The 26833-nt window shown below is 33.0% G+C and overlaps 1 protein-coding gene across 1 annotated transcript in view; it reads left to right on the top strand.

Annotated features, from left to right (window-relative positions):
• The window catches only part of RFX3 (regulatory factor X3), a 212454-nt gene that overhangs the window by 80969 nt on the left and 104652 nt on the right, over positions 1 to 26833 (top strand). Inside the window, exon 3 of the mRNA XM_054583074.1 lies at positions 22717 to 22814. Coding sequence (XP_054439049.1) covers positions 22717 to 22814 — 98 coding nt within the window. The remainder of the gene's footprint in view (positions 1 to 22716; positions 22815 to 26833) is intronic.

Genomic DNA, 26833 nt, shown 5'->3' with positions numbered 1-26833 from the left:
ACATACTTTATGTCAAGAAGGATTAATTATAGCTCTGTGAATCACAATGCGTTTTTGACAAACCCCACAGGCAAAAGTAGTGAAGCAAATGAGCATCTAGAGTGTAAAGGGCTATTTGAGTAAAGTAACTGGCAAATAATACAGTTATGAACCTTGAACTTCTTAAAACGACTTTTCTAAATGCATACCCTAAGTATCAGCATCAGTAAATATAGAGCCTTAAAAAACTAAGAGGGAAAAATAATAAAATCAATGTACTAAAATATCATTCATATAATCTAGGGAAAGGATATCTGAGAATATTTTTGTAAGTTGCAACTTTTCTAAAAGTCTGACATTAAGTAAAAAGAAAAAAACTCTTAAAAATAACCTTACCAATCTAAATTTGTTAATTTGAGCTAATAACCCTAATATTGTGTTCAGTAGACACGGGTGCTTATTTAGTATTGTATTTTTAAATAAATAAAACCTGAAAGTTGCACTATACTTTACACTCATGCTTGCTAAGCCACAGAGGTCTTCAAAAAAGAATCCCAAATTTAAATTTTTGTCTCACCTCAGCAAATCAAAAACAAACAAAAAAGTCTACACAAAATCAGTTTTGAAATTTTTGCGCAGTTTTCTCACTATTCCCATTAGCTTTCTAGTTTTGATAATTATTATCAAGATAATAAACAAATAAATACATAAGTAAGCCTAAATAATGCATTAAACAAATAATCAATAAAAATTGGTGATACTTGTAAGACTTTATTTACAACACAGATGTGTATAAAGAATTGGTGAACTACTTTAAAAACTTCGTTGCTAGAAAATGCAAACTAAATTATTCTTAAGAATAAGAGACACAAGTATTAGAAATTAGGTACTAAACTCAAATGAATAATTAGTTAGTGGCCTTGATTTTTGTTTTAATTAGTGGCAGTGTATATCCCAATAGCATGAAAGGCCCAGGCAGCCTTTAAAAAGTTAAATTCACCCAAATTTATGTTATAATTGACATGTTAGTTATTAAATGGGGGAGGAGGTAGAGTTTTTTATTTAATTAAAAAGGTATAATATTTTAACGATTGATTTAAAAAGTTGCCTCTTATTACAGTAATATATAATTTTAATGGATAAATAAAAGGCAGGCCTCAAAACAAATTAATATACAGAATTTTTTATGTCTGGTTTATAAGTGATCAAGCTGTTTTTCATAAATCTACAGAGCTAACCAAAGCCATGGTTTTTTTCTTTTTCTGTCTCTTTTTACTACTTTGTGTTTTGGGTTTTTTAAGATTGCGTCATCAATAGCTTTGGATCCTATGAAATCTGTGCTTCCTTATTATTAGCAATTTCAGCTTTTAAAAAATAGTAGGATTAAAAAAGAAATGAAATAAAAACATATGTAAGAAAAGCACTTGAAATGTAAGGAAAAATAAATCTTAAATAAAAATGCTTATGAAATAATTATGCTTAAAGATGTATTTTCCTCTTTGTGAATCTTAGGTACCTAACTTTGTATGTTATCACTAATATACTGTATTACAATACAAACAAATATGAGGTTTTTCTTTTTCCTAGGTGAAACTATCTGTAGGTTGAAATAAACAAACAAAACTATTTCTGAGGTTTTCAGAAAGTAATATACGTATATAAGTTGATTTTATTGGAATTATTAATATAGGAACTTTAGTTAATTAGGAACTAAATAGGACTTTAGTCCTATATTATTAATTTTTCTGCCTGTTTATGAGAGTGACATTGATTACAGTCATGTTTATGACCCTTGGTAACAATTATTCTAAACAAAGCACTTTTAACATTTTCTTTTGTTACTGTGCTTATTTTTAAGGCTTTGCCTTGGCATTGAAGTTCACTAAGGTGTTTCTTGTTTGTGGTTCATTGATAAGTTACACAGTTAAAACTTTTAAAGCCATTATTCTTAATTTTTTCCTAGCAATTTCATAAATACATTTCACAAAAATGATTGTTTCTTTAGTTATTTTAAATAACACTTAATGTTATTTAACTTAATGTTAACACTGTGTTATTTAAAATAAATGTTAATTGTTTTAACATTAAAAATAACACTATTAAAAATGTTATTTTAAAATAACACTATTAAAAATGTTATTTTAAAATAACACTATTTAAAATGTTATTTTAAAATAACATTTAAAATAATATTAAAGTAAAAGAGCCTCAGAGAAGTTGAAGAACTCTAAGAAAAAAATATGATGTAGAGGAACTAGTATAATAAACAAAACCCATACTCCTTTAATACCTAATATAAAAATAGATTGCTAACAATGTAGACAATTTATTTCACATATAGAAAATGTTTTTTAATATTTAGTTTAAATTATATTCTTACCTATATTTGGTTGATGATACTTTAAGTTAATTTTAAAAGAAAATGGTTTTTGTTCTGCTTCCTATGAAGCAGTGATGTTTCCCAAAAATGTTAAAGATGTGGGCTAAAGGAACAGTCACTTGAATTTGATTTAGGGAGATAGGAGTTGGAATGCGATGTCTGCCATGTACAAGCTCCGTGGCATTGAGCGAGTAACTTTAACCTCTCTGTCTTTCAGTAGCCATAACTGCATTGTGGGAGCTAATTAGACAAACATTAATTGAGCCTCCTCAATTATGTGCTATGAACTGTGCTTCCTACTGGGATATGAAGAACTTTAAAGTTAGGTCAAAAAGACTGACGGGAAAACAGAAGACGATACAGAGAATGATGATGCCAGAGTGTGTATGTGAAGCTGAAGGAGGGATAATGGTAGGAAACTTCCTGGAGGAGAATCACCCAGCCTTAGTTTCCTTATCTTTAAAATAGATAATTTACCTGGCATTATTATTTGGATCCAATGAGAAAATCTTGCTTGGGAGACTGCAGAGCACTTTGCAAATAAGAGGAAAATTATTGCCTCAGAGATACTCTGATTGGACTGGAGGTAGGAAAATTATTGCAAAGAGTAGCTTTTCTCAAAGTGTGATATTGTATATGATGTTTTCCCAGGAATCCAGTGTATGTGTGTCTGTGTATGTGTTCTTTATATTGGAACTGTGAATATATTCTAGGTTATTTGAATTACTATGTTATAACTGAGATTACCATTCAATTTCAGTGTGTTTTCATATATGGCTATGATCTTTTTGGTGCTAGGTTGAATTACTATAATTGTTTTGGACTAATGCAGAGGAATAGAGCCCATCGTACTATGAAAATAATCAAGACTAAGTGATAACACAGATAGATTTAATACAAAAAAAGGTTCATCATACTAGTTGACCCCACAACTCTGTTTATACCTTGGTTTACATTTGTGCATGTTTTAATTATATGTAATTGAACACTAGAGGTCACCAGTCGTGGTCCCAGGGCAGTATGGGTGATCCCCAAACTAGATTGCACTCTCCTAGCCCCATGCACCTTTCCCTCACAGACTGTTTAGAAACTGCCAAACCAAAATACTGCAGGAGGATGTCATTTACATGTAATAACAGCCACCATTTAAACATACAGTTTGAGTTTTGACAATACATATTCTTGTTTAAACACTGTCACAATCAAAATATGCAGCATTTTCATCACCCCAAATAGCTCCCTTACGCCTCTTTGCTCTCAGTTCCACTCTCCCTTATTCCCAGCTGCAGGAGAACACTGGTCTGCTGTTGTTTAGATAGTTTTGTCTTATCTAGAATTTCAAACAAATAAAATCATACAGCATCTACTCCTTTGTGTCTGGCTTGATACACTCACTATAGTGTTTTGGAGATTCATTTATGTTTCCATGTCTATCAGTGGTTCATCCCCTTTTATTGATGAATTTTTATTCATCATATTCCATTCTAACAATATATCACAATTCACTTTTCCATTCACCTATTGTTGAGAATTTGGTTTTTATTTTTTAACTAGAAAATGTTAGGAACATTTATATATTAAGTCTTTGTGTGGATATGTTTTTATTTCTGCCTAAGATTAGATTTAATGGGTCATATGGTAAGAGTTTGTTTAACCTTGCCATTTTTCAAAGTAGTTAAACCATTTTATAACCCTACCAGCTGTGTATGAGAGTTTTAGTTGCTTGACGTGGTTATCAGACTTTGAATTGTCAATGTTTTCAATGTTAGCCATGCTAGTGACTTATGTAACATTGTGGTTTTATTTTGCATTTCTCTGACGAATAGTGATATTGAACATGTTTTTATGTGCTTATTGGCCAATTATGTTTTTGCCTACTAATAGTTTATTATTCTTCCATGTTTATGTTTATTTAAACCGTAAGTACCTAATTTGTGTCAGTTATATTTCTAAAATACAGTTAAATGAGTTCAAATATTTTTTTTAAAAATTTAAGTTAAAACCAAGGAAAATAAGAAAAGAGAAAATTTAATGATGATAAGTTAACTTGGGTCAGGTTTTATGTTTTCATTAAGAAATAAATAGAATTGTAAAATAAAATAAAATGAGATGATTTATTTAATTTCAGAAATCCCCCTTTCAGTTTGTATTGAGAAACCAGAGAATTTATAAGTAGATGGTATGGTAATTCAAATCAATTTAATGAGCACGGTGTGGTAACGGTATGTTACATACTGTGCTAAACCAAATGAATAAGCTACAGCATGGTGAAGACCTTCTCACTGGGGCTCAACCAAGGTAGAGTGGCAGATATGTGCAACTCTTCCTGACATAGATTTGACCATGAGAGTGTTATAATGTTATGCTCTGGGAACACAGAATAAACTGCCCTTCATTCTAACTGGGAATTAATGGCTTTCAAGTTGGAGGTGATAGCTAAGCAGAGAGATTAATAGTAACCTTAAATCCACAGAACTTTCTGTTTGGCCATAAGACTTCCAACATTTAAGTAATGTTTTAGTGAATCTCTGTAGAGAACATCCTCATCATCACTTGTTATTTTCCGTTTTTTTTTTTTTTTTTTTTTTTTTTGATAGTAGCCATCCTAGCAAGTACAAATTGGTACCTGTATTTTTTAAGGCAGTTTCTTTTCTTCTCTCCTCTTAATCTTTTCCCTTCCCTCTCTCTGTCCTCTCCATCTATTCCTTACTCCTCATCTCTTTCTCTCTCTCTCTCTCTCAATCCCTACCTCCCTTTCTCCCTTCCTCCTTTCCTTCTTTTCCTTCAAGTAAACAGGCTTATATATAAAACTTATTTCTAGAACTGCTTTGAAGAAATGGGCCTGTGAAACTATCGTTTCACTTTTGTCCCCTCCCCTTTATCCATGAAGTGGTGAGGAGAAAAACAGAGTAGAAAACATGGATCTATTTTGACTTTCTTATTTTAAGGTTGAGGAAACTGAGACCCAGAAAAATGAATTAAGTTGGTCACAGACACACAGAAAGTTAAGACTAGAATTCTTAACTTACTATTTAATAGTTTCTGAAATTATAGGGGCCAAAGTAACCTTGAGACCCCGCTAATAATTTTTTTCTGAGAAAGATTGTCAGTTTTCTTGGGGTTATCTATTCTGTAGCTTAATGTTTTCTGAAGTATGGGATGTATATTCCATAGGAAGTGAAATGATTTTAAGTATCTAAGAGGATATGATGGCCTTCAGGTGGTTTTGGGAAAGAGCTTTAAGGAAACATCAAATCACAGAGTGAAGAAGTTATTCCCTCTTCCATTCTCTGCTACTCACTTGTAATCAACAAAATCATTTTGGTGTAGCATATCTGTAATACCTCTCAAGTATTTGCTAATCTTCCCCCACTCCCACATACACACTAAAAAAGCAGGATTCAGGCTCAGAGATGATAGGCAACAATAGCTGGCTCATATTAAATAACTGTTTTGATGTTATTTACTTTTAGTGTATTGTAATAATAAAAGGTGGAAGAGACTAGTTATCCATTCCTTGTTGTGTTATATAATTTTTTTCAAGGAATTTAAAAATTGGGAAACCATTTAAAGAAATTATTGAATGTATTAAAAGATGGGAGGTACATTGAAAGTGCATATGTGTCTTTTAATTCGGGTACTAAAGAAGTAACCTCTTGATACAAAGATTTTAGTTCGAGTAATTTGTTTGGGAGATGATCTTTGTAAATGGCAATAAGAAATTGGGAAGTTTGTATTGTTACGAAACTGCAACTGTGGATAACTGGAGATGGATCACATTGGGGCAATCTAGGAGCTAGTTTTATGCTGCACCTCAGACTTATCCCACCTGAGAAAAGAGGAAGGCTAGGGTATTTATATGGACTACTGTCAGAATTGGCAGAAGGCTCTGCCCATTGGAACGGAAAAAATTTCTTAGCATTCCTGGCTGATGCATGTAGGTGGGCAAATAGGATGCTCAGCATCTGAGAAAGCTCTTAGGTGAAGAGGTCTGTAGTCTGAAGCTAGACCAGTGTCCACTAAAGTGGTAAGAGTGAGCATGTATGGACATGGCATACACAGTGTTTGCTACAGATGCATTAGAAGAATGTCTACATTTGGTAATTTTTGTTGCAGCTAGATTTTTCAGAGGTATGGACTTTATGGTCATCTTTGATATTAGGCTCTAAGGTCCTGAAATAGCAAAGGAAATTTTTCTGATATCTAAATATAGCTCTTCTTTTGCTGCTTGAGTTTATCTTCTTAGATCCTTTTCTCAATGGATGGAGTACTGAAGGTCCGTTTGCATAATATTACTACATCTAGTTGAATAAATACTGATGTTAATTCTCACCCCATCCTTCTGTCCCCTACTAATCCAAATTATTGTAAGCTTTCTTTGTTAAATCATTTCCCAATCATTTAGTAATTTATATTACTTATTCCTGGACTTTCTGCAGCTTCTCATCTTACTTAAGTTGATGAGTCTATTTTCCATACTGCTTTTCAAGGTAATAAATACATTTATTGAAGTCTTACCTATTTAAATTTCTGGCCACATGTAAAAATTCATAGTTTATTATTAATTTATCATTATTTGAATAGTAACTTAAATTATTTGTTATACAGATTACTGAAATTATCCCCAAAGTCACAGCAAATCTATATCAATTATTTGAAAGTAATTACACTGTATTTTAGAGCAGTTTAAGTGGAAACGCTGATTTAATCCTAAGCACTTTTCTCTAATATAAACTTAAAACAAAACAATAGGAATTAACTGAGCTTCTAAAGACATTGAATTGGTTACATTATTTTGTAAGTATTTAAATTCATTTGCTTTATCTCATTAACTCCACTGGCAAAAAGAAAAAGTACTGTATTGTTGGCATTATAAACAGACAATTGATGTTTAGGTAACTCACCTTTGATGGCAACTAGTAATGGCCCATTTCAGTGACACACACACACACACACACACACACACACACACACCCCCACCCCCAGTAACTTATCTGGACATTGTAAAATAAAGTATCAATTTTCAGTTTGCAATTAATTGCATTCTATATGTGTGTTTTATAATAGTAGAGAAAAACAAATATTTTATGTAGCTTTTTGCATTCTAGTTTTTAGGAAGCTACAATTTATTTGTAGTGCAATATACAGATCTTTTTTTAAAATTAACGTTTCTTTTTTAAAAAATACTAATATATTTATTTTTAGAGAAGGGAAAGGGAGGGAGAAAGGAAGGGAGAGAAACTTGAATGTGAGAAACACTGGTTGGTTCCCTCTCACAGGTCCCCACCTGGGGACCTGGCCAGCAACCCAGGCATGTGCCCTGACTGGGAATTGAACCAGTGATCTTTCTGTTCACAGGCCAGCACTCAATCCACTGAGCCACACCAGCCAGGGTTTGATATACAGATTCTAAGTGACACAATTGAATGTGCTGTGAAAAGTGATTGTATCTGTATAACCTACACCTGGATCAAGATATTGGATGTTTTTATCACCCTGGAAAGTTTCCTATGCCCAGTCTCTTTGCTCTCTTCTCTCCCGACCCGCTATCCTAAAAGCAAACACTGTTCCGATTCACATTAAGAGATTTTGTTTCCTTAAAAAAAATCTTATATCTCAGAATAATTTGAAGTGAAAGAGTTGATAATTTATTGTAGATTGTTTTGAGTGACTGATTAAAACTGAATATTGATACCACGATTGTAAAAAGCAATGAGTAAAGATATATAATGAGTAATTTTAATACTTTCTGACTTTATAAATATTTTATAATTTGGATTAATATTGACTTGAACTGTACATGTGCCTACATGTGATCATTGAATAACTTTCTAGAGAGCACTTAAAATTTTTTTGGCTATGTAAAGAAAACTTGTCTGTAAACATAATTGGTTATTAATTTAGGCCCAATTAGTCATTAGCCATTTTTGTGATCCCTATGGTTAGTCTTCTGTCTCTGGCTTGAGTATATTTTTGCTTGTGCTAGTGTAAAAATATTCTTCATCTAAATAGTTATCTGGTATATGGTCAGTGCTTACAGGGCCCCATCTTTTTAATTCTATGGAAGCAGCCCTTTCATGGTAGATTTTTTTTTCTATTATCTAAATGAATTTTATTCTTTAAAAGAGCATATGGGTAGAGGTATTAAATGAGAAATATGTGAAGTAAAGAAAAATAAAACTGCTTTCTTTAGGAATAGTATGATGAATTTTCCCTGCTTCCTTCACTGTCATATTCTCTTTATTTTTCCCTCACCTGGTGTGCCATTTGTCTGCATGGTTTTTTTTGTTCATATTTTTCCTTGGCAGCACAGAACTATTTGAATTTTAGTTTGTGCCTGCCTCCTTTCCCTCATGAAATCCTTTTTGAGGATTTACTGTGTACCAGGCATTGTTGTAGGTGATAAAAAAGAAAATAGACATCGTTTCTGCCTTCATGGGGTTTATTTATGAAACAAAGTTTTTTTCTTCTCACATAGAAATAGCATTGTTTTTGCAGGTAAGTTAGTTACATAAGATGTAAATGGATGACAAGTATAAGATTTCAGTGATCAACTACAGTGCTTAGGAAGGGCAGGGTATTAGCTCAAAGGAATCATTTTCCTTTGTGAGGTTCCAGGCAGTTTGGCAGGCAGGAGGGAAATAGATCTTCCCCAACAACTGTCAAGGACACCTTGAAAGTTAGATTAAATAGTACCTTTTATTTGTTTACTGAGTTGAAAACTATGGAGAAAATGAAATAAATTAATTAAGGAAATAAGTTCCCTGTCCATCATCCTCATAGGACTATCTGTCAGTGCTTCAAGAAAGATACTAGTTCCTGAGTTTATCACTATAATGTGTTATTTGTACTTTATAGAAATGGTATTTGGGGAAGAGCAATATGGGACAGGTCAATATTTTTAAAAATCAATTTTGACTTAGAGAATAAACTTCTAAAATTTATTTCAGTCAATGGATGAGTAAATTTTTTATATAATTTTCATTCTATTGTTTTAACAATTTTAACAAGTAGCTGATAATTATACCATGTTACAATATTTTCTTATTTTTAATTATTTCCACTCTTTCTCTCTATTTTTACTTTTCTCTAGTTTTTCTTCAGATTCTAAAACTTAGTATGTTGCTCTCAATCCTCTGGAAATTGAGATCATTATCTTTCGTACTCACATTATTTTTGCTTTATCTTATTCCTTTGTCTTAAAAGTTTTACACAAATGCTACTTGAAACGTATTCTATTAAATCAATTCAAATAGTATAGAAGCATGCAGACAAAAATAGTGAAGTTTATTTTGTTTTGTCATCAAGAACCAATGTAAATTTTCTTGCAAGGTGTCTTTTTTAAAGTTACATAACCTGCTATATATCAGATTTCTCTAAACTGATTTCAAAGAGTACGAATAATTCAGTATTTCCTAGAGTATGAAGAGTTTTAAAAATTTAACATTATGTAATAAGTTGCATTTTTGCCTAATGGCAAAAGGTAAACAGTGGAGCAGTTTATACTAGTGAATTGAGATTGCTAATTAATTAGTATTTCACTAAAGGAGTCTCCTTTAAACATTGTACTCACTGCACATATGCAGATAAAATACTGAAGGAACTCTGGTGGTTGTATATATCCTGCCATCTTGTGAAATAAAGTTTGTGTACTAAGGTTTGATAATAATTATTATACTCCTAAATTTTCAGTAGATGCTTTACCCAATAACTTTGAGATGTTTTTTGTCTTTTGATATTTTTATTTACTTTGTACCTTAAATATTCAAAAATTTTGAAGAATTAGCCTTTTATTTCCCTAAAAATTTTAAACGTAGCAGGACATTAAAGATTATGTTGGTATATATGTCAGTCTTAATTAAGGAATACCAACCAGAGTACAAGCAAGGAAGAAAAAAGTGGTTCTGAGTATATTTCCTTCTCCCTGGAATCCTGAAAATCAGTAATGTGGAAAATGATAGTACCTATTGCTTTGGAGCCTACATGGATTAGTTTTCTATTACCATGTAACAAATTACAACAAATTGAATGGCTTAAAACAATACCTGTTTATTATCTCACAATTTCTGTAGTTCAGAAATCTGAGCGGGCTAGACTGGGGTCTCAGTTTTGGGTCTCATGAGACTAGCAGTGTAAAGGGTGTGAATCACTGGCCTTTTATCTTGAGTTCCTGGGCAGGAATTTATTTCCAACCTCATTCAGGTTGATTGTAGACTTCATTTTCTTCCTTCAGTTGTAGGACTTTAGAGGTCTCTGTTTCCTTGCCTACTCTCAGCTAGGGTCTGCTCTCTGCTCCTAGTTACTTCTGTGGCCCTTCCATCTGCAAAGCAACAATTATATGTTGAGGTCTTTGACTCTCTGACTTCCTCTTCTGCCACCAGCCAGAGAAGCATTCTACTTTTAAGGCCTCATGAGGCTAGATCACTTCTGCACTATTTTGAACTCAACTGTGTCTTATAACATGACATAATCACAGGTGAGATATAGTATTCATGGGTTACAAGGATGAGGGTTTGGAATCTGAGGGCAGGGGATTTTGTAGAATTCTGCCTACCACATTGCCCTGATATCTAATATCAATCATCTTTAAACCTCATGCATACAAGTGAATTAGGATGAAGAAATTAACTCACATAGAAAAGGCCATTAAGAAGACCTAAATTTTAAAATGAGATTTTTACTACAAAGGATATATATGGTAAGACTATTATGTTTATGGATCGAAAGACTCAGTATTATACAGAACTCACTTTTTTGAAACAAATGCATAATCTCAATATAATCTAAAAATTTTCTTGTAAGTTGAAAAGCTGATTCTAAAGTTCATGGAAAAGAATATACAAAAGTATAACAAGAAAACTAAGCAAAAAAGTATAACAAGAAAACTAAGCAAAAAAGTATAACAGTGATGGAAGAAATTGTTCTGCCTAATATCAGAAGATAATATAAAACTATACTGATAAAAACTGAATGATTACAGACCAGGAGGAAATAAGCAGATGCATATGTAAGTGAGAACATAGTTTATGATTAATATATTACTTAGAGGACAATGGTGGAGAGAAGGGGAAGGGACTAGACAAAGAACATGTATGAATGACCCATGGACATGGACAACAGAGTGGGGATTGACTGTGGGATGGGGTGGGGGTGGGGGTGGGATGGGTGGAGGGGGGTGGGATGGGTGTCTCAAAAAATTGAGACAACTGTAATAGAATAAACATGATTTATAAATTTAAAAAAATAAAAATGTAATTAAAAATTTTAAAAACTATATAATTAGTGGCGTTGAGGAAAATTGGGTATCTGTTTAGAAAAAACTAAAGGTATACCTTTATCTTACTATCCAAAATAGATTATAGAGATAATCAGTTTTAAAACCACAAAAACAATAAAATAAAAAATGGGAGACTATTTTTTATAATCTTAGGAAGGAGAAGATCATCTTATATAGACAAACAACACCACAAGGCTTACAGAAAAGAAGTTAATAGGTTTTGCCAGTTAATAGTTAATAAACACCATAAATACAGATAAAGAAAAAAATGCATGAAATACATAGGAGTAAACATTTTATCATATTTAACAAGATCCTGGAATTCATTAAGGGAAGACAAACAATGCAATAATTAAATGACAAAGAATAAGAATAGGCTGTTCTCAAAACAAATGGCCAGTAAACATATGGGGAAGATCAACCTCATAGATTTTTAGATAAAAACCAGATATATTCCTTCTTTATAGCAATTTTTAATAATAGTAAAAAAGTACCTGAATGTCCATCAAAAGTGATATGGTTAAATGTTTCATCTATACTATGGCATACTATGAAACCAATAAAAATAGTTGTGCAAGCATATTTATGCAGATAGATGTACACATACACTTGGGAAGAGCTCCAAGATGTGTTATTAAGTGAAGAAAAGGTAGTAGGGAAACACATATTTCACCTGATTCATATATGTATTCTTTAACAAAAAGATACTGTAACAGAGACATACAATGTTCACCTATATATTTTCCCCTATATTTAGGTTGGGCTCTGCGTCATACTTTCAGTAGTAGATTGTGAGCAAAATTGACATGTACTATCTGTGAGTCAAGCCTTTCAGGAGCTATTATGCCACCTCTACTCTCTCAGCTCCTGCAAGGCTACATGAACAATGCTACAACTATGAAATGCCAGAGCCTTTGTTAATTAGGGTCTCTATGTGAAACATGACCTCCTGCCACCCTATTGTTAGGTAGCTTAAGAGTTAAAGCACTGAATTTTGAAAGTTGTCTCGTTGCAGTTACTGTTAACTCTTCTGGTTAGTAGAGACATACATACACATGAAGGTGAATTTCTTGATAGGGGATTGGAGAATGTACGCCATCCTGTGGGTAGTCATTATCTCCTAGAAGGAGAAGAACAGCAAGTGAATGTGTGTATAAAGCAGGAGTCATTCACATTTTATTCTGATTATTTCTTTGTTGTTTGAATCTTATGAAACTATATGTCTAATATAAAATATTGGGATAAATAAAGTGTGATATTGCTAAAAAAAAGGTATTTAAGCAAATACCAACTATTTGCTTAAATTAACGTGACCCTTGCTATGGTAGTAGTATGACCACTGCTCGTATTTTTAGGGATGTAGGTGACTAGTAAGTTGATAAAGTATTTGTTTTAATTTATGTATGAAATGTAAAACTTTCTAAAGTGGAAAATCTTTTGGTGAGAATTTGTCTTTATTAAGAATATGATTTATAGTATATGGTATGTAGCACGGTATTTTCTGATGTTCAGCAAACTGCCTCATTTTACTTACGAGTTATCTGTAATATTACTTAAATGAATTACTTTAAAAAGAAAATCTTAAGTTTATACCAGAAATTAAAAACTGATATCCCTTGACATAAATACAAGGTAAATATAAAACAATTAAATACTTAAAAATGAAATATTAAATGATTTGGCTGGTTGCTCTTGTCTTAACAGCACTCGACATTGAGGCCTACTTTCCTTTAAAAAGTGAGATTGTTAAGTGTCACAGGTGGTAAAGACTGAGACATTTTTTTCATATGAGAATATCAGAATGATTTAAAGATAATCAAAGTGGAATAAGTTCACAGCATATGCTTCAGAGTTATCTAATTCCTTGCCTCTGTACCACCAGTGTCACTAACGCCACATTTGAGGAAACACCGGTATCGTGAAAAGAGTTCTAGGATTGGAGACAAAAGGCCTGGGAATCACTGCTAGCTGTCACTGACTGTGTCTGCAGGTTGTCACTATGTCTTTGTACTTACCTACCATTTATAAAATGGGGGTAAAAATGCCAGCCATATATACTTTACCTCAGGGTTTTTGTAAGGAACAAATGAAATAATATTGGATATCACTATTAATAATAGCATTAGTAGTTGTTTTATAATCATATATAACTAAGAGGTTCTGTTGTTTAGGTTATAGTACTTTGTTTACTAACATGTAAATTTAATAATTCATTAAATTCATAAATAATAATATTTATTATTTCTCTTAATTCTCAGCAATTCTTTCAAAGGGAGTCAACATCTCTCTTCTCTTGCTTCATTACCATGACACTGGGGGTATGAATTTTTATCTGTGTAGTGTATTCTCACCAGGAAACATGTGCAGAGTCCATATTCAAATGATCAGTCTGGAGCTGCAAAACTTAATTTTATTCAGAGTTAGATTTTCCGATGTGCTGCTCACATTTAGTGATATTTTATATTTCCGTAGTTTCATTTATTACTGGAAAGACTAAAGGAACCTCTTGCTCCAAAGACCTCCATGAATACTGTGGTAGGGCTGGTATACTGAGCTCAATTGTTCTTTCTGGTCACCAGAGTGTTAGTAAATTCCTTCCAGAAATTATTACTTAGTTTAGTAGAATCTCAGTATTGGTTGGTCCTGCTGTGGCCCCAAGGGAAATAATGTTTTAGGCAGTGCGGGACCTGTGAGAGGGGTAATTATGATAAAAAATGTTTTTCACTTGTAGAAGGTAGTTGTTACTTCGTTCCTTCTGACTTACACAAATAGGTGTGTGTATGTATTTATTTTTATGTGTGTGTATGTGTAATTACATTATATATATAATGTAATATCCATCAAACTTGTCATTGAGAAATTATTCTAAACCAAATCTGTAGTGAGTCACTTCTCTGCTCCCAGAAATACTTCCCCTCTTGCCTTTGGGAACATGCTTTACCCCTTTCAAGTAGCTTCTGCTCTGTGATGCTAGTCAGGTATTTTGAGGAGATAGGTAATAGGCAGTAAAGGATGATTTATTGAACTAACTCACTCCCAATTGATTTCCTCAGTTTCAGATGGTCAGAAGTGCAAGAGTGAAGCAAGACCTTACTTTCCACTACATTAGCTTTCATATGATTTTACTTGAAGTCCAAGTATTAGAATACTAGTTACACTTTTCTAACAACTTTTAGTTCCTCATAGCAATCACATAGTTTTAGTAAATAATTCCTATGAAGCTAAGTGTCACATTTAACTCCAGCCCTGTTGAAGAATATCAGGCTTTGTGATATTTATTGGATTTGAATGTGCTAGAAGCATCATTTATTTTACTTAAAGTACTATGAGAAAAGCATATCCCAAAATCTGAATGTTTTTGAAAAACACAAGAAGCTGCCTAGTTTATAAGTGAGAGAATCAACTAACACAGGACCAGTGAGTGAATTTACAATGTAAACGGACAAACTGCATTTTCAACATAAAATGAATTCTGTCATATAATATACTCTGTTTTCCAACAGTTCCCATTCATCATATTCTTTAAAGTAGAAGCACTAGTATTCATATAAGATTAAACAGGAATTTTGTAGTTATTGAATATCCTAGGAAGAACTTTGTAAATTAATGTTAAAAATGTAGGGAAACATCTTATTCTTTCCCAAGAAGCCAACCCACTGAGAGAAGATTTAAGTAACATGTGTTTCTAATCTGCCCTGTCACTTAACCATCCTCTTTGTTCACTGTGATTTTTTAATCATTAAGTATAAACACCCTTTACTAGCAGATTGCTTTGAGAATTCAAAATATTTGCAGGATTCCTTCTTGACAAGATTCATTAAATAACCTTGTGACATATCACCTACTGTTTTTTAAAATATTTTATTTATTCACTTTCAGAGAGAGGGGAAGAGAGGGCAAATGAGAGGGAGAGAAATGTCGATGTGTGAGATACATTGATTGGTTACCTCTTGCCCACTGCCAACCAGGGACTAGCCTGCAACCCAGGCATTTACCCTGACTGGGGATAGAATCAGTGATCTTTCGGTTTGCAGGCTGGTGCTCAATCCACTGAGCCACACCAGCCAGGGCTAATCTATTTTACATTGACCAAGAATGAAAATCATGGTTTTAGGTTTATGATTTCTAGTTCCATAACTCATGCCTGTGGAGGAAGTTAGTTTTTCCTTATGCCTTTTCTTGCATCTTCCCTTCTAGCATACTCACATTGTATTCTCTCAACTTTTTTATTTATCTTTCCTCAATACCTTCAATTCCCTACAGTTGGTCTGGTTCAGAAACATTGAAAGAGTTGCTTTTCTGAATGTTTTATTTCTCTGCTGACCTTTTATTACTAGCTATTCCAATGAGATCCTTCTCCTTTTGCTTCACTTTTGGTCGGTCATATAATAGCTTGTAACATTTTCCATGTTAGAAGATACTCTAAAACCCCATATTTTTAATCTGCTAAGAGCTCTCTCATATCTCTGCTAAAGCCATTTTGAAGCAATTTTTGACAGTTCTTGGTACTAAGATTTGAAATGTTTGATGCCAACCAAATGTGTAAGGAATGCTCTTACATGAGAAAGGCAAGAAGATCTTGACATAATAAAGACATTTTTTACAAAGAGACTAGTGTTGTTCTTAGCTGACTAATGAGTTTAACAATTATAAATGATTTCATATACTATTGAAAAGGATTTCTGTTTTGAAGTGTGATTTGTTTCATGTTTCTTGAAGCACATCCAAAAAAACATATTGCATAAATTTATCTTCAAAATACCCTAATTGATTCTGTCAAGTTAGCACATTTTCCTGTGGTATGTAATTTGTTATGGTATTCACTTGTTTTATAAATAATAATTATAAAAATGTACAAAAATAAGCAAATGTATTTGTAATACTACATTTGAATAGAATAAGACATGCTTTCATTTAAATATGTAAGAAAGTGTTACATTGCTTAATTTATCTAGTATCTATGAACATAAATACATTGTTGCATATATTTATATTTGGGGGATAATTTTTTTCCTTCACTGAGAGAATGGTTAAATTTCTGGAACAGAGGGTTATATATGGTTAGACTTCTTTAACAACATTCTGATGGACTAAGAACCTTTTAGAAATTTTAGCTCAAGGTCATTTTTAGTCATTGTATAGTTAATTATAGAAATTGTTGATTATTTCGGCTAATTCCATCTCTGTTTATCTCTTCAGATAACAGTTTCACCACTTTCTTGTTTATTAAAATTCAAAAATGGTGACAATATTTGTTCATTCCCTTTGGAAACACATCTGAAAATTTATTTTGGGAAAGACAGTGTAATTAAGAGAATTAATGTTCTATAGAATTTACTTAATCATTTTCTTCCTCTCCCCAAAGGGCTTGGAAGCTGTGATAGTATAAATTTTGTAAAGATGGATGGAAAATATAGTCACTCGGAATGATAATAAAATGTCTACACAATGCTAGTTTCTTCTTTTTTTAGCAAGATGACCTGAATAGTTCCTGGATTAATGTATGGCAAAAAAATAAATAAACTTATAATAGATAATAATTTAGTGAACATTTGAACAGAAATTAATGTTTAACATAAGAACAATGTCATAATATTTGAACAAACTGAATTACAGTTACTTATTTTAGGCAAGAAAATAACGTGCAGCTTTATTTTAAAATGTTACCTTTGATCGTTATTGATGCATTAAATGGCATTAAAAGTGATTATACTATTCATTTTGGAATAATAAGCATTCCATGGTAGTTTCATTGTATTCTTGAAAGTCTGATACACTGATCTACGTTAAGAAGATATTGATAAATTTTATAGCTATTCACTGGGCATCTCCTTTGCTAGGTAAATGCACTATTTAATTACTAATTATTAAATATTTACAATGTGTTTACACTGTATTGGGACTTGGGAAATGTGCTAACAATATAAATGTTGTTTCTCTATTTGTGAACTTGGGCCAGGGGTAGGGGTAGGCTAAAATTCTGCCATTGTCATTTTCTGTCATATGACCGGGTTTGTAAATCTCAATAGACTGGTTCTATAGACACACATCTCTTCCTGGATCTGACTTTAACTTAAGATAGAAGGGAGCATTTCTGTGGCTCTCTAACTAATAATAGAACCCTACTTTCCTGGAAGGAAGGGAGGGAGGGAGGGAGGAAATGAGAGAACAGGGAATTAAATAACAAACATCCAACTAAAATCTAAGAGACTTTACAAGGATTTAAGCTTCATTGGAGAAATTAGACATGTATAGATAAGGTTGTTTTCTTCTTTTTCTTTCTCTTTTCTCCCTCCCTCCTTTCTTTTCTTTTCTTTTCTTTTCTTTCTTTCTTTCTTTCTTTCTTTCTTTCTTTCTTTCTTTCTTTCTTTCTTTCTTTCTTTCATTTCATTTCATTTCATTTCATTTCACTTCTTTTCACTCCTCTTTTTTATTTCCTCCACTACCATCATACCCTTGCAGGAATACCTTTTCAAACTACAGGCACACAGTGTGCAGTTCTCTATCTTCCTACCACGGAATTGTTTCACGGGCATCTTCAGCCCAATTTTTAAGAGGTGGTAGAAAAACAAATAATTATGAAAATTCTATTACCTTCAGAATATGCTCAAATTCACTACTTTTGCTATGGAGTTTGTCTTTTATTTACTTTTTCAGTCCCTTGATAAATAATGTAAAGAATTATGCACTGTTTTTACATTGTACTATAAAATGTCGGAGTGATCAAGGAACATAATTATATATTGCCATCCTAGATGAGTTAGCCAGAACCTATCCAGACTTCTTTTCTAAAGTTCTTGACACTTTCCATTTCTACTTTAATTATCGAATTTCATGGTTTTAAAGAACCCTTCATATTTACAGCTGAAATCAAGTGGGACATACAGATGAAATTTATAATGAGGTAAAAGACAAGACTTTTAGTTTTGAAATATTTAATAATTTCACTAACTTTCAAGATGGGTTCTAATTATTATATATGTCTGCACTGTGTTTTGTATCTTTAATCATTTTGGATCCTCACAAAAATCCTTTATGATAGAATAGGTATGTTTTCTATTTTACACAAAAAGCAATTATTATTTAAAGAAATAAATGGGCTATCCCAATATGAAAACAGCAACTATCAGCACAAGGGCTTAAAATTAATGGGTTTTGCCACCTCACCATATTGGCTCCATAAAGTACTACCGATTGGGAACATAAATGGGTACTAAGCCATGTGCTGCCACCTGTATTAATGAGTCCTAAGAGAGTAAAAAGATAGGAAGAGTCAGTCTCATGGGATAAAATAAGTTACAGAAGGCTTTTAGATCTTAATCAGGCCTGGAAGGAAAATGGTGTATTTCTGTTGTTTGATGAAATAATTTATGTAGAAAAAACAACATGAACTATGAGCAAATAGCAAGAATGTGCAAAAAAAAAATTTTATTCTCACCCAATTATTGATTTTAGAGAGCAAGGAAGAGGAGGGTGAGAGGGAGAAAGACAGACAGAAAGAGAAACATTGATCTCTTGCCTCCCATACTCGTTACAACCAGGGGTCAAACCTGCAACCTTTTTGTATATGGGTCTATGCTCCAACCACTAAGCCACCTAGCCAGGTTAAGAATGTGCAAAATTTTAATATATTTATAAAGGAGAAGAGAAGCTGTGATTACAAATAACCATCAATGTTGATACAGTATTAATCGGATTTTTGTATCACAGTCTTCCTCATTTTTCATCACTGAAGAATTTAATAGAGGAGTTTATGAAAAAAGAATGGATATTGTTTAAGTGTTAAAGATCAGACTTCCATTATTTAATTTGTGTGATAATTGTATTTTTTCACAGATGGCTTTCCTCAAATTGAGAGTTTTCGTCTGTCTTTTCCTTACTGAGAGTTTGTTGTTTTGGTTTTGTTTTTGTTTTTTTTACCATGAATGGATTTTAATTTTGTGAAATAGTTTAGTAGCGTGTGTTGAGGTTATCATACCATTTTATTTCCTGTAAATTTGGCAGACTACATTTAATAGATTTTAAAATATTAAACATGGCATTGCTATCTTGGCTAAACCCTGCTTGATTATGACATATTGTTCCATAAATATATTGCTGAAATAGATAAACAGTTGACCCTTGAACAGCATGGGTTTGAACTGTGCAGGTCCACTTACATGTGGGTTTTTTTCAATAAATATACAGCCATCCCTCTGTTTCCCTGGGTTTTGCAACCACGGATTCAACCAACCATGGATCAAAAACAGTACTTTCTATCCATGGTTGGGAACTGTCAATGTAGAGCACTGATTGTATGCATTGTTATACTCCATTTTATTATATAAGGCATTTGAGCATGTTGGATTTTGGTTTCTGCAGGGGGTCCTGGAACCAGTCACTGTGTAATACCTAAGAATGGTTGTATTTTAGTAATGATATTTGTTTTTATGATAAGGAAAGAAATTACTCTATAATCACCTTTTCTTGTAATGTTTTTCTGGTTTTAGTCTCAGGGAAGGCTAGTACATAAAAATAGTTGAGAGACGTTCCCTTATTCTTCATTTTGTAAAGCATATATGTTAGGTTGGCTTATTTTTTACTTCCTGACATGTTTGTTGGAATTCACCAGTGATCTGGAGTTTGTTTCCTCTGTGGAATTTCATAATTTCAATTTCATAATTCAGTTTCTTTGGTATTTTGTATCTTTTACGGACTTTATTCATTTAATCTAAGAAATGGAATTGGTTGGCATTAATTTGTTTTTATTACCCATTTTTTTTGTCTCTAGAATGTAATTCAGCTTTCATCCTTGGTATTCATAATTTTGTCTTTTTTTCTTCCTAAGTCTACCTTAATGTTTATCATTTTATTGATTTTTCCTTTTGTTTTTTCTGATCTCTTTTATTGGTTCTTTTTACTCTTCATTTCCTTTTCCTACTTTTGGCTTAATTTCTCCTTCATTTTTTTTTTAGCTTCTTAATGTTGAAACTTTACACTTATTGCATTGGGTTTTTTCCCCTTATAAAAATATTTAAACCATAAATTCCCCTCTGTGCACAGCTCTCACTGTACTCTGCAGATTTTGGTGTACTCTATTTCAGTTTCATTTAATTTAAAATATTTTCTGATTCCCCTTGTGATTTTTTCTGTGAATCATTAATACTATTAAAGTATATTGTTCATAATATAAATATTTGAGGATTTTTCAGATACCTTTTTATCTTTGATTTGAATTCTTTTTAGTCAGAGAAGATACTCTGTATTGTTTTTAATCCTTTAGCATTTGTTAGGACTTGCTTTATTGCTCAGCATTTGAGCTTTCATGCTGCATATTCAGGTACATTATAGAGCATGTGTTGTGCTGTTATGTGGATTGTCTAATGTAAACTGTGTTATTTAAAACGTCGTACAGCGACTCCTTGGATGTTAAATATCTCTATAGAGGAAGTCACAAAATGGTTAAATGGTATGCCTATTTATACATCGCCTTCCTAAACAGCTTTCATATTCAGGTTACTAATAGAAGGCAGGTTTTTGAAGGTATGGTTGATCCAGATTTAGGACAGGAAATGTAAGAGATAAATCTGGGATATTTTATAGCAGAAAGCAGGGGAGTTCAAGATTACTGGGGTCATGTCAGGAGATACAGGATTTAATTCAAAGGAACTATAATTTGTCAAAGATGAAACATTTTTGGAAGAAAACGCTTCTCTGATTGAAAAACATCAAATATTTTCAAAAACCAAGAATCATAAGAATACAAAACAACCCAAACCAAACTATAAACTACCTTACAGAAGTACATTGGAAGGGAGCTAGGGGATAAAATAATTATTATTCATACTGGGTGAAGAAAAGAATCATGTATTTATCTTATTCTTCATGTACAAACCCTATTTCAAAGTAACCAAATAATTAATGAGAAGACTTTTTTTATAGATGTCTACTAATAAATGAAAATGTGTAACAGAATTAGACCACCAAAGTTTGTAGCCTTTGTTAATTGAAATACTATCTCTGGAAAAGTGATCATCATTGGTTACTACTATCCCCAGGTAAAACATGGATAGGGAGTATCATAATAAATTGATCCAGCTGACAACGCCTGACCCCACTGCTTGTCATTGCAGCGAGACAGCCAGTTGTTACATGGCAACCAATCGTAACACAATGGGGAGTACACAGCTTTTCGAAATTTGAACTTGTTCAAGGCCCACAATCTAAATACTAGAGTACATGACATACAGAAGACACAGGAACTCATTAAAATGCATCTCAGGGATGCTATCAGCCAAATCTAAAATTTCGGAAATTCTGCACTATGAATGATTCAGTTTCTCCAATAAGTAATGGTCCAGAAGTAAAAAGGATGGGAAACTATTAGAGATTGAAAGAGAAAAATAAGAAAGATACAAATGTAATGTGTAGACCTTGTTTGGATTCTGATTTGAACAAACCAGTTATAAGAAGACATTGGAATAATCATAGAAATTAGAACAGTGACTGGTTTTTAGATGACATTGAAGAATTATTATTTTATATGTGATATTAGCATTGTGTTCATGTTAAAAATAGTTCTTATCTCTTAGAAACCAAGTGAAATATTTACCAGTGAAATGATATAATCTGTACCTCCTTTTAAATAATCCTGTAAGTGGTTGAAGGGACATCTGGTGACAAATATTTATTTTGGATGATGAATGCATGATTTTATTGTAGTATTTACTCTACATGTAAGTGTTTGAAGTTTTTCATCATGAACTTTTTAATTACAAGATAAATTTAGCTTTAATAAACCAGGGGAAAAGAATTTCATAATTGTCAAAATAAGTGAGGAGCTTTCAGAATTTTCATGCTGAACATTTGAAGCATGTGCATATTTACATATATATCTGTAGGAATGTTAGAATTTATTCAGCCTGATTGCTGCACTTGATTTTGGCCCAACCAGCATGTCCTGACCTTGAAGAATCTTAAGGATCACATCACAAGGCACTCTCACATTCAGCAACACCGTAGGGAAATCTTTGAGGTAAATCTAATGCTGTGTAGTTTTTCGTGTCTGTCACTCACCAAAGTCCTAATATTTGTTTTTCAGGTACAGCAGGTACAAACCGTGCAACAGGTACAACATGTCTATCCAGCTCAGGTGCAGTATGTGGAAGGAAGCGATACTGTCTATACCAATGGAGCAATGTAAGTTTGTGTGTGAGTCTTTTTAATGCTGCAGCATGAGGCCAGAGGTCTTCTACTGGAGCAGTGTCCAGTGGAAGATGTATCCAATTAAAGCTTATTTTATGTTTGCACCATGTATTACCAGAGATTTTCACAATGTAGAATGGGATTATACTATATATACACGTATGTTATTTATACAGTATATGAATAATTGGACTTTGTGTATATATATATATATGAGTATATACACACAAAATCCAAATATAATAAAATACATGTGGAAATTCTTGAATAACTTAGGAAGCATGTCAGTTTTCTTTTGCATAGTTCTAGAGGGAACATTTCCAGGAAATTTTCAATGCTTTTTTTTTTTTCAAAAGAGGAAAACATACATTTGAAATATGATTATCTAATTTCTACAACAGTGGACCACTAGGAGTAAGTTTTTTAAATTACTGTTCCGACCCTGGCTGATAAGGCTTAGTGGGTTGACATGATTGAACTAAAGGGTCCCTGGTTTGATCCCAGTCAGGGCACATGTCTGGGTGATCGGCCAGGTCCCCAGTAAGAAGCGCACAAGAGGCAACTGTGCATTGATGTTTCTCTCCCTCTCCTCCTCCCTCCCTTCCCCTCTGTCTAAAAATAAAATAAATAAAATATTTTTAAAAATAAAATTAAATTACTTTTTTCCTTTTTACTTTATTAAAAAATTACTGTTATATAAAGATAAACTATTTGAAATTCAAGTACAGAAAAATCTGAAATAAAAAAGCATTTTCATCCTGACAGGAGTGGCTCAATAGGTTGAACATACTGCTGCAGAGCGGAGGGTCGCAGGTTCGATTCCTGTTTGGGGCACACGCCTGGGTTGCTGGTTTGGTCCCTGGTCAGGGTATATATGAGAGACAACCAGTCGATGTTTCTCTCCTACTCTTTCTCCCTCCCTTCCCCTCTCTCTAAAAATAAATAAATAAAATCTTTAAAAAAAATAAAAAGCATTGTCTTTTGGCCATGAGACATGTGCACCGTGGCAGTGTCATTTGCTCGAGGCCCAACTGCAGCCCTTCTGTGTGGGCACCTCTCTCTCAGATCTTTTGTGATTGTACATACAGACCTTCCTACCTGGTCCTTAGAAGAACCAGGCTTCTAAAACACTGTTGAATACTGTGAACTGTATTGTTAATATGGATGTTTGACTTGTATTTTAAATGTCAAAGATTATTAAATAAAAATAATAGGTGTTTTATAAAAAGAAAGCCTCTTTTCACCATTCCTCTTCTTGCTGTCCAGAGCACGTATTATTATATATAATATCATACACACACACACACCCCCCACGTATATATTATATATAATATCACACACACACACCTCCCCACACCCACCCACACGCCACACCCCCCTGACAGAGAGAGAGAGATTTTCCCAGAAATTCCTAGCTCCCTTTTGTTTTCATTTCACTGGCCATATTTGCGGCCTTGGAATCTGGGAATGAGAATTTGTAGCTCTCATGTGTATGTGCTAGAAGACTGTAAGGGAAAAGGGCAGAAGGAATGGGTGTTAAGAGAGTTAACTCTTACAGTATCTATCATAGTCATTTATCATTGGTCCAAGGTAGAGGGGAGAGATTACTATTGTGTGACTTAGTGAAAGTTACACAACCTGCTTCACTTTTTTTTTATTCATGAAACAGATATAGTTAGTTTATAGAAAGTGCTTTGGTGAACACTCAAACATTAGTTATCACTGTAAAATTATGTACTGTAGATTTTTTTTCATTTTTTTCTCTCTTACTTAGATTCTAAATTCTACATATTGCCTTGTGCATTTTTAAACTATACCACCACTGACATTAGAGTCTCCCACATAATAAGTAAATGTGTGATCAGTGAGTCAATTCATTCACAAAACCTTGGAAAACCAGCATCTTTAAAGTTGACTCTTTAAAATTATATGGCCCATTTAAGTGCAGAAATGATTCAAAGTAAATATATCATGCTAACATGTATTTTCTATGGCCCATTAGCTCAGTTGGTTAGATCATGACTAATGAGGTCTAGGTCATGAGTTCATTTTCCACAAAGTCCAATTAGCTTTGATTGGTCTGTATGGACCCAGATTATATCTCAACCCTAGCCAGTCATGTCATAAATGTGCACTCTTGGTCAAGAGAAAGAAGATGCATCTTTAAAAACCTCTCATTACTATCAAGTATAATTTTTGATTAAAGATTCTGCCGCATCATTTTCAGATTACTAAAGAAACATTGTGTAGCCATGAATTACATTCAAAATTTTAGTAGGTAGAAGACGATGAATGATTTTTCTCAAATATAACAAAATTATTTTTCATCATTAGCCGTTCCAATTTTTTTTCATTTCGTAGTGCTGACATTTTACTATATGTAATTTTTGTCTCTAATGTTCATTTTAGTTTCTTCGTACTCCCTCTTTTTCTTTGATATCCTTCCATGTGTATTAGGAGAGATTGTTCCATATTCTGCCACCATGTTGAATTAATAGCCAGCTAGTGTTTGATCCCTGACTTGGGTCATAGTCAAATTCCTACTTCTGTGTGATAATAAATGCTTTTTGCTGATGATACTCCCAGAAGATGGGGATACCCATCTTTATCATGAACTTTCAAGCACCCTGTACATGGGCCTATAGCCTGTGCATGCTTAGTCAGTACCAGTTCACTGATGCTTCTGTCACCAGCATCCCCGTGCTGACTGGCCATAATACATGGGTCTCACTCAAGAGGTGATGATAGCCCTCACAGAGATGTGTCATCATTTACGAAAATGTGTAATCATTACAATTTGGCAATACTAACATGTTTACCTGGTGCTCACTATGAATGTGGCCATTTACTGCCAGCATGACAGGTTTAACAGTGTGAGTTAGTGAGTGAGCATATACTTAAATTGAACAACTGAGACTGCTTTACAGTGCTGGGAGTTGGAATAGAATAACTCCTTACTCAAGGGAGAAGGTAACTTAATTCACTTTTGCTCCTGTTTATTTTACCATTGTGTCTGTAGTCACCCAGGCTACACAATCTCTATATTTTCTTACAGTACTTTTCCCAAGAGGATTTTTTCAAAGACTGAATTAGTCTTTTTCATTTCTATAGATTCTGCAATTTATGATCTGTAGTCATGTAGAATACTGTAATTAAACCTGCTGAGAAACATTTTATATCATGTAGAGAGAGTCCAATTCAATTGAAATTTCTAGATGTAGCTAAGAAATGATTGTTTTCTTTCCCCCACTATTTTATGACTCATACTTCCCCACTCATTCTTCCATCATGTTAGTCAAAGTCGAAATAAAGATACCATAGTATTTCATGGCCAAACTAAGAAATGTTTTTTAGAAACTTTTTTTTGTTTTTAAGGGTTTTCTCATATCAACGACTCTTTGAAGCTTATCCACTGTTTAGAGATGATCAATGTTATCAAATGCTCAAATGTTCATTGTAGGGGTATCTGTTAATAATAAGATTTGACCCGTAGAAAGCCATCTTATGTCTTCCTGTTTATAGATTTCTTAGCGTCCCCAACACCGAATTTATCAAACTGTGTTTCATATAACGTTAGTCCATTTTATGGTTACACAAGCAGGGAAGATAGTACATGAAGGCCTTTCTTTTGCGGTCTCTAAATTCCTGATATTAGTCTTTCAAAGGCTCTGCGTTGTCTTGTAGGGAAGAAAGGCAGTGTTTTAAAAACTGAACCACAGGATTCTTTTATCTGAATAATATCAAATAACAGCCCATGGCATACTTTGGGTGGTGTTACATTGTTAATATATTGGCATTGAATAGATTTATTCAAAATCCATAAGCATGTGTACCAGACTCCCATTTTTAAAATAATCATTCCTTGAAAATCATGTGGGTAGTACATTTTTTGAAGCCATCATATTTTTTCATATACATTTTAAAAATTATTAATAAGGAACCTTAAAAATATACTCTTCAAGTTCCTTGTCTTTTAGTGCAATAGTTAGTTTCAGGATTTGATGGTAAAATTT

Source organism: Pteronotus mesoamericanus, unplaced genomic scaffold (genome assembly GCF_021234165.1).
Source record: "Pteronotus mesoamericanus isolate MK-2021 breed Mesoamerican mustached bat unplaced genomic scaffold, CSHL_Meso_final contig_73, whole genome shotgun sequence".
In the NCBI taxonomy this organism is placed as follows: domain Eukaryota; kingdom Metazoa; phylum Chordata; class Mammalia; order Chiroptera; family Mormoopidae; genus Pteronotus; species Pteronotus mesoamericanus.
The sequence above is the reverse complement of the archived record's forward strand: the minus strand, read 5'-3'. Positions and strand labels throughout refer to the sequence as shown.